The following is an 18,176-nucleotide window of genomic DNA, read 5'->3' as shown; positions in this document are numbered from 1 at the left end:
GAATAGTTTTTGATAGCATGATTTTGAAGGGGTAGGGAACAAGAACAGTCTTAGTTTTCTGAATGCTATATTGTTAAAGGAGAAGGAGAAGCACCAGTAATTTTTTTCTTCTTCTTTTTAAGCCTATGGGGCAACATATTTTATCAAGACTCAAAAATCTGATTTTGGAAGCAAAGACTGGGCAAACCAAATTGTTGCCAGAATGATCAGACTCGTCTTTATATATACTGCTTGCAAAAGGGATCCTAATTGCTTTGTCCAACATGGTGATTCATGTGTGTTCTTCACGCAGCAACCCAACCTCCTTCCTCAAAATGGAAAAACGAGAGCTGCCTGCTGGTGACTTTCCCAAGTTGCTTTGCGTAAATTCACGCACATGGACGCCCACCTATGGTCAACATCCCCACATTTGCAATGGGTCTTCATTTGCTGATTACTCCTCTTCTCTTTCTAGGTATGATTATCGGGAAATGCTGCACAATGCCACTTTCTGTCTGGTTCCTCGTGGTCGCAGGCTTGGGTCCTTCAGATTCCTGGAGGCTTTGCAGGTAAGAGGCCCTGGAGCCTTCCCAGAATAGGGCTGAGGACCGAAGCCAGACTAAGCGGGTTTAACATTATCACCTCTCCTGCGATAGCTAAAGAGAAGGTGTGGTTTCCCTTGAGGATCTGAAAATATTTTCAAGAAAATCTAAAACATTTTTGAAAAGTAGGGGGTGGAGGGAGGATTTACTCAGTAATTTTAGATGTAAGAAATTAAATGGTGGATTCTTCTGGGTCATGTTTAGAAACAGAAGGCAAATCTGATTGCCAACTTGGACAATCTCTGTCACCTCCCCTTTCTTCTGTAAGTTATGTCAACCATTCTTAAACAGGAATATTTTTCCTGGGTAACTGAATGTTCCAGCCTAGCTGGACTCTAAAAAGCAGCCCTACTCTTTCCCTTTATTCCCGAAAAGCAAAATTGTCTTTTATGCCTGCATCTTAATTGTCTCTCAGTTCCTTTAAATTTTGAGAATGATCCCTAGCATGGTGTTACTACTCAGATGGCCAGCTCTTCCAAGGCTCTGCAGTTCAGAGGTCCTGGCTCCACCCCTGGAGCCTTTGTGGTAGGAATTTCTCAGCTTATCAACCTCACTCTGCAGAAATGTCCTCTTGAGACAGTCGTCCACATTTCCCACCTGGAAGTTGCAACCAGCCTTCTTTGATTGCAAGAGAAAGCATGCCCTCAACCTCTCTCATCCTCCATTCCTTGACCCTTTGCTGCTGTGTTCTTTCCTCCTCTATTCCCTGCACCATGCCTAAATCTGTGCTTTTGCTACAGTGCTTCATAACTTCTTATCTCTGCCATCTTAACTGCAAATCATTCTGTCATGCCCTCCAACAGAAGAGCTTCTCTGGAATGTCTTTTCCAAGTTGCTCTCCGTGTGTGTTCTGCATAGTATGCCATCACTCATGTTCTTGTAGTCTCCTGGGATGTTGCATAAAGAAAAATTGTTCTCTGATTTGGATTATGAGTTATTTGGAATCAGTATTTTGTCATTAACCTAGTGTTTCTTGGCTGTTTATTTCCCGGCACAGACTGTAAATTGGTATGACTGTGGTTTAGATCACTCCACACTGAAGGGAACAAAGTTCTGGTTTAGGTGTTTGCAGAACAAGGGAAATGTGAACACTCTATACTGTTAAGTCCATGAACTGCTACATAGGAATGCTGAGCTCCATTCTGCTCTTTGTTGCTCATGACATTCGGGTAAATCACTTTGCACGTGGACTTGTGGGAGTTACATTGACAAGACTGTTTATATTCAAGGTTGGTTCTATACTGAGATTTTGTTGGTGTGAGCTTTTGTTACGTCCGTAAAAACTTCTCAGGCAAGGCCAGTCATCTCTATGGAAGTAAGGTCAGCCAGATCATGCACTAGAATAGAAATGGGGTTTTAGCATTCTAGGGCAAGACTTGCAAATATTAACATCTAGTCTGGATACGTACAACCTTCGTGTGACTTGATAACTCATAAAAGCTTCCTTTCCTCCTGGCCTAGGCAGTCCAGGATTCACGCAATATCAAAAATGCCAGTCATTGAATTTGTACTGATTTCACCTCTGATTGGAACAGTTTCTGCTGTCGTTTTCCTCACATTCACGAAGTCCCCTTTTTTGCTCAGGCTGCCTGCGTCCCTGTGATGCTCAGCAATGGATGGGAGTTGCCATTCTCTGAAGTGATTAATTGGAACCAAGCTGCCGTCATAGGCGATGAGAGATTGTTATTACAGGTAAGGAAGGGGCTGTGGCCTTCAACACGTCAGCAGATTATTGCTGCCCCTGTCCAAACTTTCAAAGAAGATGAATCCAAAAGGTCAGCTCTATAAAAGAAATTTTATCAGGAGAAAATTACCTGTGTCATGGTGAATATGAAGTCATTTAATATGACATTGTTCACTTTCCAGCAAAATCTGCCCAGGTCCCCAGAATATATTCTGAAAAGAAGTTGCAGGTAAAGAATGGGAGCTTTGATTTTCAAGAAGAAGTGGACCTCCACCCCTTTCAATAGCCAGAATTTTTAGAAACATTACCAGAGAGTTTGTATTCTACCCTACTGTTTCATATTCTTTTCCGCTGTTTCTGCACTTGCCTTCAGATTAATTTTCAGAGAGAGGTCTCTAGGGCTTGTTCTTGTAATTAGTGTTATCATTCCTCAAATGATCCAGTCTGGGTGTCTGAGCGAGTGTTATCTTCAGGATGTATATTTAAATGAGCAGCCCCTAAAAAAAGTTTGAACTGCTCAAGAGCTGCCTAGGGAGGGGGATACAATACTCACAGAGAAATCTGAGGGCAGGAACAATCATGTATTTTTTTTAATTACTAAGGATTTTATTGCACCATACACTTTATCTTTGAATTACTATAAATATTTGTAGATTTTTTTTTTATGTTTTTGCCCTTTTATTTTTTGAATATCCATTAAATTGAGTTTCTAAGTCTGTTTTTTTGTTTTGTTTTGTTTTGTTTTTGTTTTTTTGGTCTTTTGTTGTTGTTGTTGTTGTTGTTGTTGTTGAGATGGAGTTTTATTCTGTCGCCCAGGCTGGAAGTGCAGTGGTGCGAGCTCAGCTCACTGCAACCTCCACCTCCCAGGTTCAAGAGATTCTCCTGCCTCAGCCCCCCGAGTAGCTGGGAATACAGGAGCTCACCACCACGCCTGGCTAATTTTTGTATTTTTAGTAGAGACGGGGTTTCACCATGTTGGCCAGGCTGGTCTTGAACTCCTTACCTTAGGTGATCCACCCGTCTCAGCCTCCCAAAGTGCTGTCATTATAAGCGTGAGCCATTGTGCCCGCCCTCTAAGTCTGTTGTTGATTCTCCTTCTGTGCTGCTGCCCAGTCTGCTAGCTGACTGGTGAAGTAATGCAGCTCTTTCCCTAAAATAACAGATGAACTAACTGTAACTGAGAGACCTATGGGTTAAGCAAACGAAAGTGACCACAGCTCCTGAAACATTACTTCTGTCTGGTACTCAGTTTGTGATCTCCATGGTACCTAGGATCTCAGAAACAAAGGTAGGAATATGGCAGAATCTGTTTTTTGGGGGGATAAGTTTTTCTGCCCTGAATACAACTTCATTTTTTAGGTGTTCATTGAGAAAGGGGTCTGGACTTTTTGTGAAAGGGCCACTTTTATGCCAATGATTTCCCACTGTGATTCCTTAAGGAAAGGAAGTCCTTGCAGAAACACCAAGGAAGAGTTTTCCCCATGCAGAGATAGTGTATGCCAAAATCATTTATTCATGAAAAGCCAAACAAGCGTGATGCATGTCATGCTTGTCCATGTTGTCTTTTTTCTTCCTTTTTTAAATGTTATTTTAAAAGTAATACTTGATCATTAAAAGAACTTTGAGAAATAAAGGGAATAAAAAGCACCACTCATAATTTTCCTTTTATATACCAATGCTCCCGTGAGTTTGATGTGAACAAGTTGAAAAGTTGTCTTTGGTATGGAGCGCATTTTAGTATACTTAATTGTGGTTGTTGGTTTCTTTTCTTTTCTTTTCTTTTCTTTTCTTTTCTTTTCTTTTCCTTTTTTTGTTTTGAGACAGAATCTCTCTGTCACTCAGGCTGGAGTGCAATGGCGTGGTCTGAGCTCACTGCAACCTCTGCCTCCCAGGTTTAAGCGATTCTTCTGCCTCAGCCTCCCGAGTAGCTGGGATTACAAGTGCCTGCCACCACACTCAGCTAATTTTTGTATTTTTAGTAGAAATGGGGTTTCACCATGTTGGCCAGGGTGGTCTTGAACTTCTGACCTGATGATCCACCTGCCTCAGCCTCCCAAAGTGCTGGGATTACAGGGGTGAGCCACTGGGCCCAGCTGCTTCTCCAGTTTCTACTATTTCACCAAAGTTGATGGGCATTTCATCTTCTGAAGCAACTTTTTGGCTTGACTCTGAAGATTTTGATTTTTATCACTCCCACCCACCCAGACTTGCTGGTGTTTTTTCCCCTCTCATATGCAGTCTGTCTTTGCACAGCTGCCTCCATATTGAACAGCAACTGTGTACTATCATTAACAATGGTTTTAAAGAGTTGGCACCCAGCCCGAATGTCTGCTCTGGGAAATGTTTTTTTATTATGTTACAATTTTTCATTTCCTGTTTTAGAATAGCTCGGATGTTTTTATTTGCATATATTCTTGTCATCATGTCACCAAGAGAGCTTAATGTGACTTTCTTATATCTATTCTGGTGCATCCCATTTGTTTTGCTACCATACATGACCTTTTATTAAGACTTCATTGAGCTCGGTGACTTCCAAAACAATCCAGCCAAATTGGAATTAATTTATCACTTTCCCATACCTGTCTCTCAGGACAAGCAGATTAATAACCAATAGCCAAATGCCATTAAAACTTGGAACTCTGTCTTTTCAATCAATTGGAGTTGTCTTCCAGAGCACTTTGCATAGTGCTGTCAGACACTTGTATCGTATCACAAACCGGTAGAATACATTGCACTTGATGTAGTAAGATGAAGATGCATCTTATTTAAGAGAGGAGGACAGCATTGGTAGGTGAGTCTGTGATATTCTTTTTCTCCTTTCATAACCACAGCAGACTCAGTTTTCTGGAGACTATATAGCAATGATAGCTTTAGGCATTTTTCTTTTCTTTTCTTTTCTTTTCTTTCTTTCTTTCCTTTCTTTTTTCTCTTTTCTTTTCTCTTTTTCTTTCTTTCTTTCTTTCTTTCTTTCTTTTTCTTTCTTTCTTTCTTTCTTTTTTGAGACAGTCTCATTCTCTCACCCAGGCTGGAGTGCAGTGGTGCAGTCTAGGCTCATTGCAACCTCTGCCTCCTGGGTTCAAGTGATTCTTCTGCCTCAGCCTCCTGAGTAGCTGGGACTACAGGTGCGTACCACCATGCCCAGCTAATTTTTGTATTTTTAGTAGAGACAGGGTTTCACCATATTGGCCAGGCTGGTCTCGAACTCGAGAACTTGTGATCCACCTGCCTCGGCCTCCGAAAGTGCTGGGATTACAGGCGTGAGCCACTGCACCCAGCCTTAGGCATTTTTCTAGTAGACTGTTTCCTCGTGGCCACGATAAAACAGTGATGCCAACCTATATAACTCTTAGCAGTTACTTCTTGACATTTAGAAGAGGGTATGATTATGAAAATTGAGCAGGATAATTTTTTTCTAATCTTTCTTTGGCCATCTAGGTGACTTTCTCAGTAAGTAAATAAAAATCAGTTTCCTTGGACTTATAAAGGTTCTATGATATGAATGATTTTTCTACCTTCTCGAAGAATGTTTTATTTCCATTTGACCTTGAACTCTGATTACAGGCTAATGTTTGCCTGCCAGTGTTTCTCCTTTACCTGTTGCCTCTGTTTCTTCAGTGTTGCAAATCCAGGTATACACTTTGGGACACAGATTTAGTATCTGGTTTTGGACATTGCCAAACCAAGTGAGCTTTTCCTTCTCTTCTTACTGTGAAGCTTTTTTATTGCTCCTCCTAAGGGGAGTGTTGAATTAAAAAATGCGCTACCACTTCCTTCCCCTCCAATGGAAACTCTGTTACAGTCTTAGTCAAATGCCATGGGTAACTTTCCTATTAAAGCAGCTAACGGAGCATTTCTCCTTCTTGCCCAGACTCCCATATCTGTCAGATTAGTCATATGTTATGGAGGCAAGCATGCAGAAAGAGGTGAGCACAAAAGGGCAATTGCTAATCACAAGGAATCTTCCCTTAAGACTATAGACTCCGTAAATGAAATAGACCTTGAACTGTAGGTGAAAATAGGGAACAAGCCCAGAACACTTACCAGACTCAGGAAGTACATTTCAGAACTCCAGACCCAAGCAGTTTCCCTTGCAGACATTAAGCAACTGGTCCAACTTTTAATAGCATCACTCTGATACCAATAATGATAGTAGTGATTGTACGTTATATTAATTAAGTTTTCCATGTTTTAGGCACTGTGCTAAGCACTTGTATAATCGTCATTAAAACCTTAGTACTTTATCCCCACTTTATGAGTAAGGAAGTGGAGTCTTTGAGAAATCAGCTAACTCGTTCAAGAAAGCACAGGTAGTAAATAGTAGAGGGAAGAATCCTTCCTTGATCTTTCTGACTCCCGTGCCCCTGGGCCTAGCCATTCAGCAGCTGTACTACCATTAAAAATAATGATGTCCCTGTGGTGGCTTCAGGTGGTTATATTCACCTCCTATTTCTTAATAACTACTATATAAAAGCCACTCTGCTAACCTGAAAATGTGTAGCAGGATAACAAGATATAGGTCCTTCCTTTAAAACTGTGTACCCTGGAAGACAGCAGTGATGACTAAACATATATGAACAGTTGAGAGATCCAGTTAGACTTGGGTAAGGGCTGAAGGCGGAAAGAGAGATATGGGAAGCAGAAAGGCTCAAAGGTGAGGTAGAAGGTATGTGCACATAAAAGTGACTGACCCTAGCTTCAGGTTGGATGGGAAAGCTCATAGACATTCTCTAAAAAGTCCTTTTATAGATATTTTATAGTTCCTGGGGTGACCAATCATAGAAGTGCTTGGGAGATAAAGTCTTCTGGCCTTTCCCCAAGACCTACAGTTACTCCTCTATAAAATTTGGTTGTTACCTTGTGCAAGGTCGAGGATTTCTGGAAGCAGCAATTGTGACTATAGACTTACCTAAGCAACTGATAAGCTGCTTCTGAATCTTAGAGGTGAACTGTAACTTTCATACATCAAAGGCCACTGGGGCGGATTCCCAGTAAGTGCTCTTTGTAGCTGATACTTCTTAAGGTCATTTCAACTTAAGAGTTGATGGTTTTTAGTAGATCTATGCTAGAAGTCGAATGCTATGAAGAATAAAAGCCTAACCCAGTTGGGTTATTTTGATCAAGTACATCTCTTGGTTTTACGGTTATAATTCCTATGTGTTCACCTTGTGTTACAGATTCCTTCTACAATCAGGTCTATTCATCAGGATAAAATCCTAGCACTTAGACAGCAGACACAATTCTTGTGGGAGGCTTATTTTTCTTCAGTTGAGAAGATTGTATTAACTACACTAGAGGTAAGTGAGACCGCTTGGCTCTTGGGCTTGAATAATGGTCCTTTATACACTTCTCTCAGCCTTCTGTTTTGCTATTAGTGATGTGTGATTGGTCCAATGGGGCAAAACCAGATTCCTGTACTTGGCTATATTGGTTAACCTCTTTTATCTGCTTTGCCATACCCAAGAAAATACTCTCATTCCTGACAAACTCTACAAAGGAAAACCTACATGGGGAGAAATTATACTCAATGACACAGAGATTGACTCTGTCTTACATCATTTCAGGGATATGTGGGTCATGACTGTCTTGTCATTTACACTCAATGGCATCCTTTGAAGACATGTTTCTGGAGTTCATTTAGAAAAAAGTATTTAATGGCTTGGCGCAGCGGCTCACTCCTGTAATCCCAGCACTTTGGGAGACTGAGGCAGGTGGATCACCTGAGACCAGGAGTTCAAGACCTGGCCAACAAGGTGAAACCTCATCTCTACTAAAAATACAAAAAATTAGCCAGGCATAGTGGCACTCACTTGTAATCCCAGCTACTCGGAAGGCTGAGGCAGGAGAATAGCTTGAACCTGGGAGGCGGAGGTTGCAGTGAGCTGAGGTCGCACCATTGTACTCCAGCCTGGGCATCAAGAGCAAAACTCCATCTCAAAAAAAAAAAAAAAAAAAAAAGAAAGAAAGAAAAATATATATAATGGCCAAGTAAGGGCAAATCCTCTACCGTTCTAAAAATATGAGTAGTTTTCTGGACACCACAGTCCAATGGCATTGGGGGACAGCAGAATTAATTCTCAAGTCTTATGCAAGCCAGCCAACCAGCGTCAGTGTGGCAAAGTTGTGTTAAGAGGAGAGTCAGGATCATACCCATGTGGCACAGAAAGTGTTAAATTTGTGAAAGCAGAAAATCTTTTAGGCAGATGGATGCCCATCCTCAAGTTGCTTTTTTTTTTTAAGGCAGGATGGAAAAAGAAAAAGGAAGCATGCAGATGATTAAAACCTTTGGAAATAGAGCAGATAGCATTGGCCTGAGGCTACACCAAAGTAGCACAAAGAGCTAGGAAAAGATTCAGGAAGCTGCACACGCATGCATTACAGGCTTGAAGGAAGGAGAGCAGAGATATTCACTGAGGTGATTCTGAGGTGTTCCCAAAATGAAGTAGGGGCATCGTGGCCTTCCTTTTGGAGAATTCACTCAGGAAAAGTGATGACTGCTCTAAAAGCTAATGTGATGTGGAACCTACATTGAGAAGTCTGAGTAATACCAAGAAACTGAAGTTACCCTACTTGGTCCACATCGCTGTTTTCTTGCCATCCTGACTATCAGAGCCAGTGCTGGTCATGCTCCAGGCACACCGGGGCATTTATCCACCCCACGCTGAGCCTGGGCTCCTGCTCCCACCCTAGGGCAAACTCTGGTCAGTGTCCTCTTAGGCATAGTGTATATTTTTTTCATCCTGGAACTGGGTAAAAAGGGCTGTTTAGGACCCAGGCCCATTCCCATGAAGGGGACAGGATCATAATGACTTCCAAGGGCTTTCTTCCTGCAAGCAAACTTTTATCCTTCCAAAAGCAATCTCCTCAATTAAAATCAATTGAGTCGTTACCTCTGTTCACAGTAGCAGATTTGAGTATTTAATAGAGTTATCCTTTGCTTTTTTAATCCTGTCCTCCATCTAAGATCCTTCATAGGCCCTTCTTAAAGAATGTTGAATGTTATTTTTTCTCCCTTTTTGGAGTGCAGAGTGCCTTTTTTTTTTTTTTTTTTTTTTTTTTTTGAGACAGCGTGTCTCTCTGTCACCAGGCTGGAATGACCTTAAGCAATCCTCCCACCTCAGCCTTCTGAGTAGCTGGGACCATGGGTGCAAGCTACTATGCCTGGCTAATTTTGTATTTTTTGTGCAGACGAGGTCTCATTATGTGACCCAGACTGGTCTTGAACTCCTGGCTCAAGCAGTCCTCCTGCCTCGACTACCCAAAATGGTGGGATTACAGGAGTGATGATTAAATAAGGACACATTCATTTTAGAAACTAATAGAAAACACTTAAAGCATAAAATATAAAATAATTCCTTCATGCAAAACCACTATTGACATATATATCCACACAAACATATATATTCGTTTTTATATGTAAATTTAAAATTTGTAGTAGTTTTAGTTTTAAAAAGGTGTCTTCATATACTTGCATTATAACCTGTTTTTCTGCTTAATAATGTTAATATTTTCTCATGTTATTAGATTTTTCTATAATTAATGACTATATGATATTCCATTTATGATATCATCTAATTATTTAAATTAATCCCCAATTTGGGTAGATTCCAGTTGTTTCTGGCTTTTTATCTTTATGTACATCATTGCAGTAAATCATCTCAAGGTCAAATTATTGTGCAGATTCAATATTACTTCCTTAGGATAAATTCCTTGAATTTGAAGTCCTGTTTCAAATAATATGCCAAATGCTAAGTTTTTTTGTTTTTTTTTGTTTGTTTGTTTGTTTTTGAGACAGAGTCTCACCCTGTCCCCCAGGCTGGAGTACAGTGGCACCATCTCAGCTCACTGCAACCTCCGCCTCCTGGGTTCAAGCGTTTCTCAGGCCTCAGCCTCCCAAGTAGCTAGGATTACAAGCATGTGCCATGGAGAAGGGGTTTCACCATGTTGGCCAGGCTGCTCTCCAACTCCTGACCTCAAGTGATCTGCCTGCATTGGCCTCCCAAAGTGCTGGGATTACAGGCATGAGCCACCGTGCCTAGCCCCAATACATTTCTTTCTTCAGTGTTTTCTCTGCCATTTTTATGTATCTTTGGGTTGTTTCTGGCCTTTTAATTCTATCCTATTAGTTGTTTACCTCTAATACATTCAGACCACGTTTCAGTGTTTTAATTTTTTTACTCTATTATGCATCCTATCGTGAACTTCTATTTATTTAAACCAATATGCCATTATTTACTATTAATGTTCTTTGTAATTATTTATTTTTTATAGCTAACTATATCTGTATCCAAGCAATGACTTTCTACATGTATCTTAAACTACATCTCTATTTCTTTAGGATGGAATGCCTGAAGTAATCTTAATAAGCCAAAGAGTCTAGGCATTTCTAAGGCTTATAATATATTTTGCCAAATTATTATCCACAAACATTATATCCACCCAAAGTCTCACAAGCTGTCTGGGCGTGACTCTCTTTTGCTGTGCTCTTGTCAGCCTCACAGATCCGTAATTAAAACACACACATCTACCACTTTGCTGATTTGCCAGATGAAAGATGGTATCTCATTAATTACATGTCTTTTGCCTATGGTTTATTGCATGGATCTGGTCTCTCACCTATTAAGTTAGCAGTGCTCAATTTTTGTATTGTAACAGTTGAATGTCTTACATTCGTCAGAATAGGATCAAAATAAGATCAAGCTGTTCTCATCTCTGAACCTGAAAAGGCCTTTTCCCCTTTGTATTTAAACCATGCAATTTTTTTTCTTTTTTTTTTTTTTAGCAACACAGTTTTGGGTTTTTTTAAAACACTAAAAATGATATACTTCATTCGAATTTATAGCAACTGTCAAATCTCTTTATATAGTTCCAAGATTGGATTGTAAGTTTGACCTCTCAACCAAATTTATGACAGGTACTACCTAGTTTTCCAAAATACTTCATAACTCAGAGTACCCCAGAATTCAACATAATCAGAAAATCAGGGGAAATAGAAGAAAATGCCATTCACAGACACAAATAACACAGCGAATGTGTTTATAAGAACAGTTTAAGTATCACGTATCAAAAATGTGAACTTGGCTTAGAACTCAGATAACATACTTCATTTAGTCACTGCTGGAGCTACTAAGGCATGAGAATAATTCAGTTACTCACAGTTACGGCATAGACTTGAAGATCCTGGCCTAAGGATGCTCTGTACTCAGACTCTAGGTCTTTCTCCTTGCTTGCTATATTCTAGGCCATGGGAATGGGATTCTGAAGTCTTCAAACATTGTGAGCCCTAGAGTTGTAGGTAGAGTGCTTAGACTCAGTTGAAAACAGGACATCTCATTTTCTCTTCAATGCCAGGGTCAAGTTGTTAGTACATTTCATTGTGCAGAGCTCTGTCTAGCATTCTGTTAGTTTTTCCAGTTTGATTGAAATTTTCTAATGCTGCATCTTGGTAGTAAGGAGCTATTTAATCAAACTAGGCTCTGTAGAGCTCAGTTTTTTGTGTAAATTGAGAAGTAACAATGAGGTCAATGATAAAACACTGGAAAAACAGTGCTCCTTCATGGATTCCATTATTTGTCAGAATATTGCACAATAACCTGGCACTAAGGATTGAATCATTGGAACTTAGTCGTAATCAAGATGAGTGAAAGAAAGTGCTTGAGATTATAATAATATATGAAAAGAGCCAGTGGTAGCTAGGAAGATATATAGTTAGTGGAGTTTTATGAAGTATGCTCCATTTTCCTCTTCAGTTATCTAGCCATGCACATCCGAACCATAGTATTGCTGATGCTATCATACAATGATATTTGAAAATCAGTGGGATAATGGAAATAGACAATTGATCTGGCTTCAAGTAAAGTGGCATATGGTGGCATCGTGTGTCTTAGGCTACAGTGCTTTGGTTACAAGATGAGGGGCTACATAGAATGACTTTAACCTGTAACCAATCGTCCATTATTTGGAAAACAGAGGATACATAAAAAGAAAAATAAGGAGCCTGTCATTCTTCCCTTTGAATTCACATCAATTAGAAATATTGTCCTTATCAAGGGGGCCATCTGGGACCATAACAAAAAAAGTCTTGTATTATGTGTTTGTGTGTGTGTGTGTGTGTATTGATTTTGTTTATAGCCAAAGAAGCATCCAACCTCTAAATCTGATGTCTTCTTCCACAACAATAAAGAGTAAGCAGTAAGTGCCATGAAAAGATTCTGGGAGCTCTCCAGGGTAGTGATAGGAAGAATTGCAGAGGGATAAAAATGATCTTTCTGTATGGTGAAATGAAATCCATATTTCTTTATGCTTTTAGAAGGCAAGTTGATATAAACCTTTTAGAAAGACACTTGGCAATACTTATGAGTAGCCTTAAAAGTACTTACACCCTTTGACAAGGTCCTACAGAATCAATTCTGGTCTGGAACGGTGGCTCACACCTGTAGTCCCAACCCTTTGTGAGGCCGGGGAGAAAGGATTGCTTGAGCTCAGGAGTTTGAGACCAGCCTGAGCAACATAGTGAGACCCCATCTCTACAAAAAATAAAAATAAAAAAGTTAGCTGGGTGTGGTGACCCTCCCCTGTGGTCCCAACTACTCAGGAGGCTGAGGTGAGAGTATCCTTTGAGCCCAGAAGTTTGAGGCTGCGGAGAGCCGTGACCACACCACTGTACTCCAGCCTGGGTAACTGTATGAGACCCTGTCTCAAAAAAAAAAAAAAAAAAGAAGAAGAAGAAGAATCAGTCTTAAATGTGGAAAATTTTATTCATATTCATAAATATGTTCATTGCTTTGCATGGAAAAAATGCTGAACTGATAAGAAAAATGAATCATGAATACTATTAATATGGAAACATATCTGTAATATATAATATCTATACTATTGCCACTATGTAATAAATGGAAAAACCAATGCCTAGAAAACAAACACAGGAGTGAGTTTCTTCTTAAAGGCAAAAATGAAGTCTTAAGTATAACAACTTAGGCAGCTATTCTTAAATTCTGAGACATTGTTATAATTAATGTGATATTTTATTGCTTTATTACAGATGAGGAAAATAATACACAAAGGTGGCAAATTGCCTGACCCAGGTTAAATTCAACATTTGCTACTGCTTTCATACCTGTCTTCTATCTTTCTGTCAAGATCCATTGGAAGGCAGTATAAAATGCTTGTTATTTCAGAAGAGTGCTATATCTTATTATCATATCCTTGAATTTCAAAAGATAGCAATGTTGTGATACTAAACCAAAGTCTATGACAGTGACAAGCATAACATCCAAAGACCTGATGTGAATGATGACCCATTTTGTGACAGCTCTGAGTTCCATGCCATTTGTCTGTAGGTTCGATTTATGATACTGTCTATTGTCAATTTGTTTTCTATCTTGATATCCAAACTTATTTCAGTGACCACATCCTAAGAGGTACATAAATTTGAAAAGAAAAAAAAAAAAAAAAGGAGGATCTAAAGAGAAACTAGAAAAAGGAAATAAATAGACAGTACATTTGGAAAGTACAAATAATAAAAAACAGGAATAAATGTTGTACAAAGTGAAATTGCTAACCATGTAAAAAAATCCTTCACAACCATGACAATTTTCTCATAATTAATGCCAAGACAACAGCATTTTAACACATCCCTGTTACACAAAAAGTAAAAATAAATATTTTCACTAGGTTCCTAAAATCTCCACCAAATTAGAAACCTCTATCCAGCCATATAAAATTAGCAATTTTGATCTGGGTGAAAGATAAGATGCAGAAGTCATTTAACTAAGATATTTGAGTTCTTCTGAATTTCCTCCTTGCTTCCTTCCTTCTCTGTCATTAGGAAAATAAACAAGATTTGCAAAGATAAATGTAGCCCACTTTATTACTTATCTAGTCACCATGTGGAATGAGATGAGGGTGTTAATAACCTTAGCAAATAATAAAACTCCATTTAAAATAGTCTGTACTTAAAATCACATTGCATTAAATGGAGACCTGGAAAATGGTGATTTGGGTCTTAAATCTCAAGACTTATGGCAGGATTTTTTTCTTTTCTTTTAAATGTAAAAAAAAAAATTGCTGAAAACATAAAATTCCGTACCAAGTTAATTATTTGCCAAATCATATTCTAATGAGTGGATGGTATAATTATAAGAGTTTGAAAGTCACAGAGAGAAAGCTATAAAATGGACTAATCACATTCAACTGACAAATGATTCGGGATGGGAGGATGTTTGACTCTAAATGTAGAATTTAATGATCTGCAAGGTCCCAAAGTCCAAAGAAACTAATGAACTAGCTTGGCTATTATTAGTCTTCATATGCCATGGTTCTTGTCCTATTATGTAGGATGTTTTAAGCAATTGTTAACTCACTACTTTTCGAGATGAAATATAGAAAAACTTCAGTAACCAGTACCCAAAGGCCTACAATTGACTTTGAAAGGAAAATGAAATGTGAGAAGCAAACACATCTACCTCTTGAATTAAAGGAACAGCTGAAAACCTCAATAGCTTCTAGAATGTGTCATGTCTTGAATATGCTTTCCGTTCAGTGTCTACGAGTATACATTGACCTCTCTGTTCTCTGAGAACAGGTCTTGATAGGGGCCTGGAACGTATCTTAGTTCTTTTTTTTTTTTTTTTTTTTTTTTTTGAGACAGAGTCTCGCGCTGTGTCACCCAGGCTGGAGTGCAGTGGCGCGATCTCGGCTCACTGCAAGCTCCGCCTCTCAGGTTCACGCCATTCTCCTGCCTCAGCCTCCGAGTAGCTGGGACTACAGGCGCCCGCCACCACGCCCGGCTAGTTTTTTGTATTTTTAGTAGAGACGGGGTTTCACCATGTTAGCCAGGATGGTCTCGATCTCCTGACCTCGTGATCCACCCGCCTCGGCCTCCCAAAGTGCTGGGATTACAGGCTTGAGCCACCGCGTATCTTAGTTCTTAGAAGTTTAACCATCAGGGAAAGACTAACTGCTCCACACAGTCTATTTTGGAATGAGCATGGACTCATTATTATACAAAGACAGGGTAGAATTTATGGTTTAACTGAAGTTTAATTAGGAACTTTGATTGGCTATAATTCATATCTTTCTGTTACTCTTTTTCATTGCTCCATTACTCTCTCCGGCTCGTAGACGTTTTTATCTGGAGAATTAGAGTGGGAGGGAGGGTAGAGTCGCCACTCTGACTGCCGCCATCTTTCAAATGTGGATTGGGCATCATTCCTTCCACATAGCATCAGAATCTCATCCTCACTGTGTGCTATGTTTTGTTTTCTAGATTATTCAGGACAGAATATTCAAGCACATATCACGTAACAGTTTAATATGGAACAAACATCCTGGAGGATTGTTCGTACTACCACAGTATTCATCTTATCTGGGAGATTTTCCTTACTACTATGCTAATTTAGGTAAGTGAATTTCCTCCAGGGAGTTGCCCTTGTTTACCCTGAAGATGTCATACAGAACTAAGGGCCTTTGTTCTTCTATTCTAATGGGGTCCATCTAACACCCTGCACTGAAGATTGCTTTTTCTAGAGTCTTGTTATAAGTGACATATCAAGTTCAAAAACAGAACAGAGCATTGCAAAATGGAAAAAAAGAAAAACTTCTTATCTGTGCAGCTCTACTTCATATTTAGTAATTTTTTTTTGAGAAATAGGCTCCCCAAATTATGAATCATTTTGAACATGGCAATGGGTTAGCTGTCATTTTACGCCTCATCATATATAAAATGGAGTTAGGAGAGCTCTCCCCTGTTTTTTTGTTTTTTTGTTTTTTTTTTCACAATCCCAACATCTCTATTCCGTACCAAAGAAAAACTGAATAAGAGGAAAGGAGAAATAACTAAGAATATATGACAAGCACAAATTTATTAATTTTTCCAAGGTTTTTTATGCTCCTTTTATGTGCTATGCTAATGTATTGCTGGGTACTAAAAATTAAAAGTCAAATAAGATACAATCTCTGCTTTCAAGCAGTTTTCAGTCTAATCACAGTAGGGAAAAGGGAATGGCAGAGGGATAAATCTCTACCACCGGCTACTGTTATTGCCTTAGACATTTATGTATTTGGAGCCCCAGTTGCTCTCATGTTAGAAACATCATGAACATTTCCCCTCAGTTACAGTTCTAAACTTGAGAAAGCCTAGGACAGGAAAGCATCTTCCAAGCTGATACAGCAAAAAGACAAGATTTTCCATTCAATGCCATTGTTCTCCATAACACCCTCACCGTTCTAAGTTGTACATGTTTAGCTTGAAACTGATGAGATGAAACCTAAAGAAATTCCTGGCCTGAAGCATCAACCAGTGACAAAGAACCTTTTAATCCAAACCAAACCTGTTATGGGAACCATCTCTAATTCAGTGTATGGTTGACATTTGGGTAACGTAATTAGAATTTAGAAATGGTCAGATTAAGACACCGGTTGACAAAAATTTCTGTATATTTATTGTACAGTATTTAGATCTTCATTTGGAGTTATCACATTAGAGGTGTGTAAATGATGCTTCTTAAATTATTGCAGGAAAATTTAAAGGCAATGACTTGTCATTCCTGTTTAAAAGGCAGCCCCTCAATCACGCTTATTCTTCTTGCTTGGCAAAACTTCGAATGTGTATCTAGATATTGGGAAGATTAACTTCTTTTTAACATACAATTAAAGTGCTACTGGATGATATAATTTTCTCTACAAAACCTTTGTATAATCCTCTAATACACATAGAGTCTGATTCTAGCCTTTATCCCATCAGTATCAAAGCGTAACTTGAATGTCCCTGCACTGTGTTGCTCGCAGTTAAGCCACTAAAGTGCCAAATTAGTGGGTCTAAACTAATGAAGTTTTAAAAGGCTCTTAACCTGTCTCTAATTTCTTAGTGAGTTCTTATGGGAAAACTCCTTGGGGGGAAGCCATCTCACTTCTGTGTCTTTGGTGACAGTGGTTGTTTTGCATATCTATGATCCTTTTTAACCTAGGACTTCAGAGCTCGCAATTGGCAAAAGTCTGCATCACATACTTTTTTCTCAGCTATGTCACTGCTACACAAAGAAGAGATTCTGGGAATATGGAGGCTTCTTCTCCGAAATAATAACGATGTTGGTGAGGGTGATGATAATGATAGCTGCTGACATATATTGAGTACTTGTTATTTTCTAAGTCCTATTCTAAGTGCTTTGTATGCATTAACTTGTTTTTTTTTTGTTTTTTTTGTTTTTTTCCTCTAAGACAGAGTCTTGCTATGTTGCCCAGGCTGGAGTGCAGTGGCACCATCTTGGCTCACTGCAACCTCTGCCTTCAGAGTTCAAGCAATTCTCCTGCTTCAGCCTCCGGAGTAACTGGGACTACAGGCACACGCCATCGTGCCCAGCTAATTTTTGTATTTTTAGTAGAGACGGGATTTCACCATGTTGGCCAGGCCGGTCTTGAACTGCTGGCCTCAAGTGATCCACCCGCCTCGGCCTCCCAAAGTGCTGGGATCACAAATGTGAGCCACCGCACGGGGACAAACTTACTGAATTTTCGAGATAACCCCATACGTTTGGCACTATTATCAGGTCTGTTTCCCAGCTGTAGAAACTCAGAGGGTTAAGTATTCTTTCCAAGGTCCCACCACCAGTAAGTGGTAGATCTGGGATTCAGACCTAGACAGTCAGGCCCTGGATGCTGTTCCTTTCACCTTTTTCCCCACTAGCTAGCTGTTTGAAGTGCTATTAGTCAGGTAGAACCCTTTCATTACATAATTAAAAATCAGACACCTGCAAACACTGTGGGAGAGACAACACATGAAGGGTGGTGAATGGTGTGTGTATTTAGACACTGGGTACCTAAAAAGCCAAAGGAACATCACGGAAACATCACCAAGAGGGACAAAGGATATTAAAGCAAGAACCTAGAAGTGGACGTTGATCTGGAATTTATTGAGG

General features: G+C 39.4%; 1 protein-coding gene across 1 annotated transcript in view; it reads left to right on the top strand.

Annotated features, from left to right (window-relative positions):
- The window catches only part of EXT1 (exostosin glycosyltransferase 1), a 318,792-nt gene that overhangs the window by 279,414 nt on the left and 21,202 nt on the right, over positions 1-18,176 (top strand). Inside the window, exons 2-5 of the mRNA XM_025393756.1 lie at positions 455-548; positions 2,166-2,273; positions 7,440-7,559; positions 15,530-15,662. Of these exons, the coding sequence (XP_025249541.1) occupies positions 455-548; positions 2,166-2,273; positions 7,440-7,559; positions 15,530-15,662 (455 nt within the window). The remainder of the gene's footprint in view (positions 1-454; positions 549-2,165; positions 2,274-7,439; positions 7,560-15,529; positions 15,663-18,176) is intronic.

The sequence above is a fragment of the Theropithecus gelada genome, chromosome 8, assembly GCF_003255815.1.
Source record: "Theropithecus gelada isolate Dixy chromosome 8, Tgel_1.0, whole genome shotgun sequence".
Classification (NCBI taxonomy): domain Eukaryota; kingdom Metazoa; phylum Chordata; class Mammalia; order Primates; family Cercopithecidae; genus Theropithecus; species Theropithecus gelada.
This window is presented reverse-complemented; position numbering and strand designations above follow the sequence as displayed.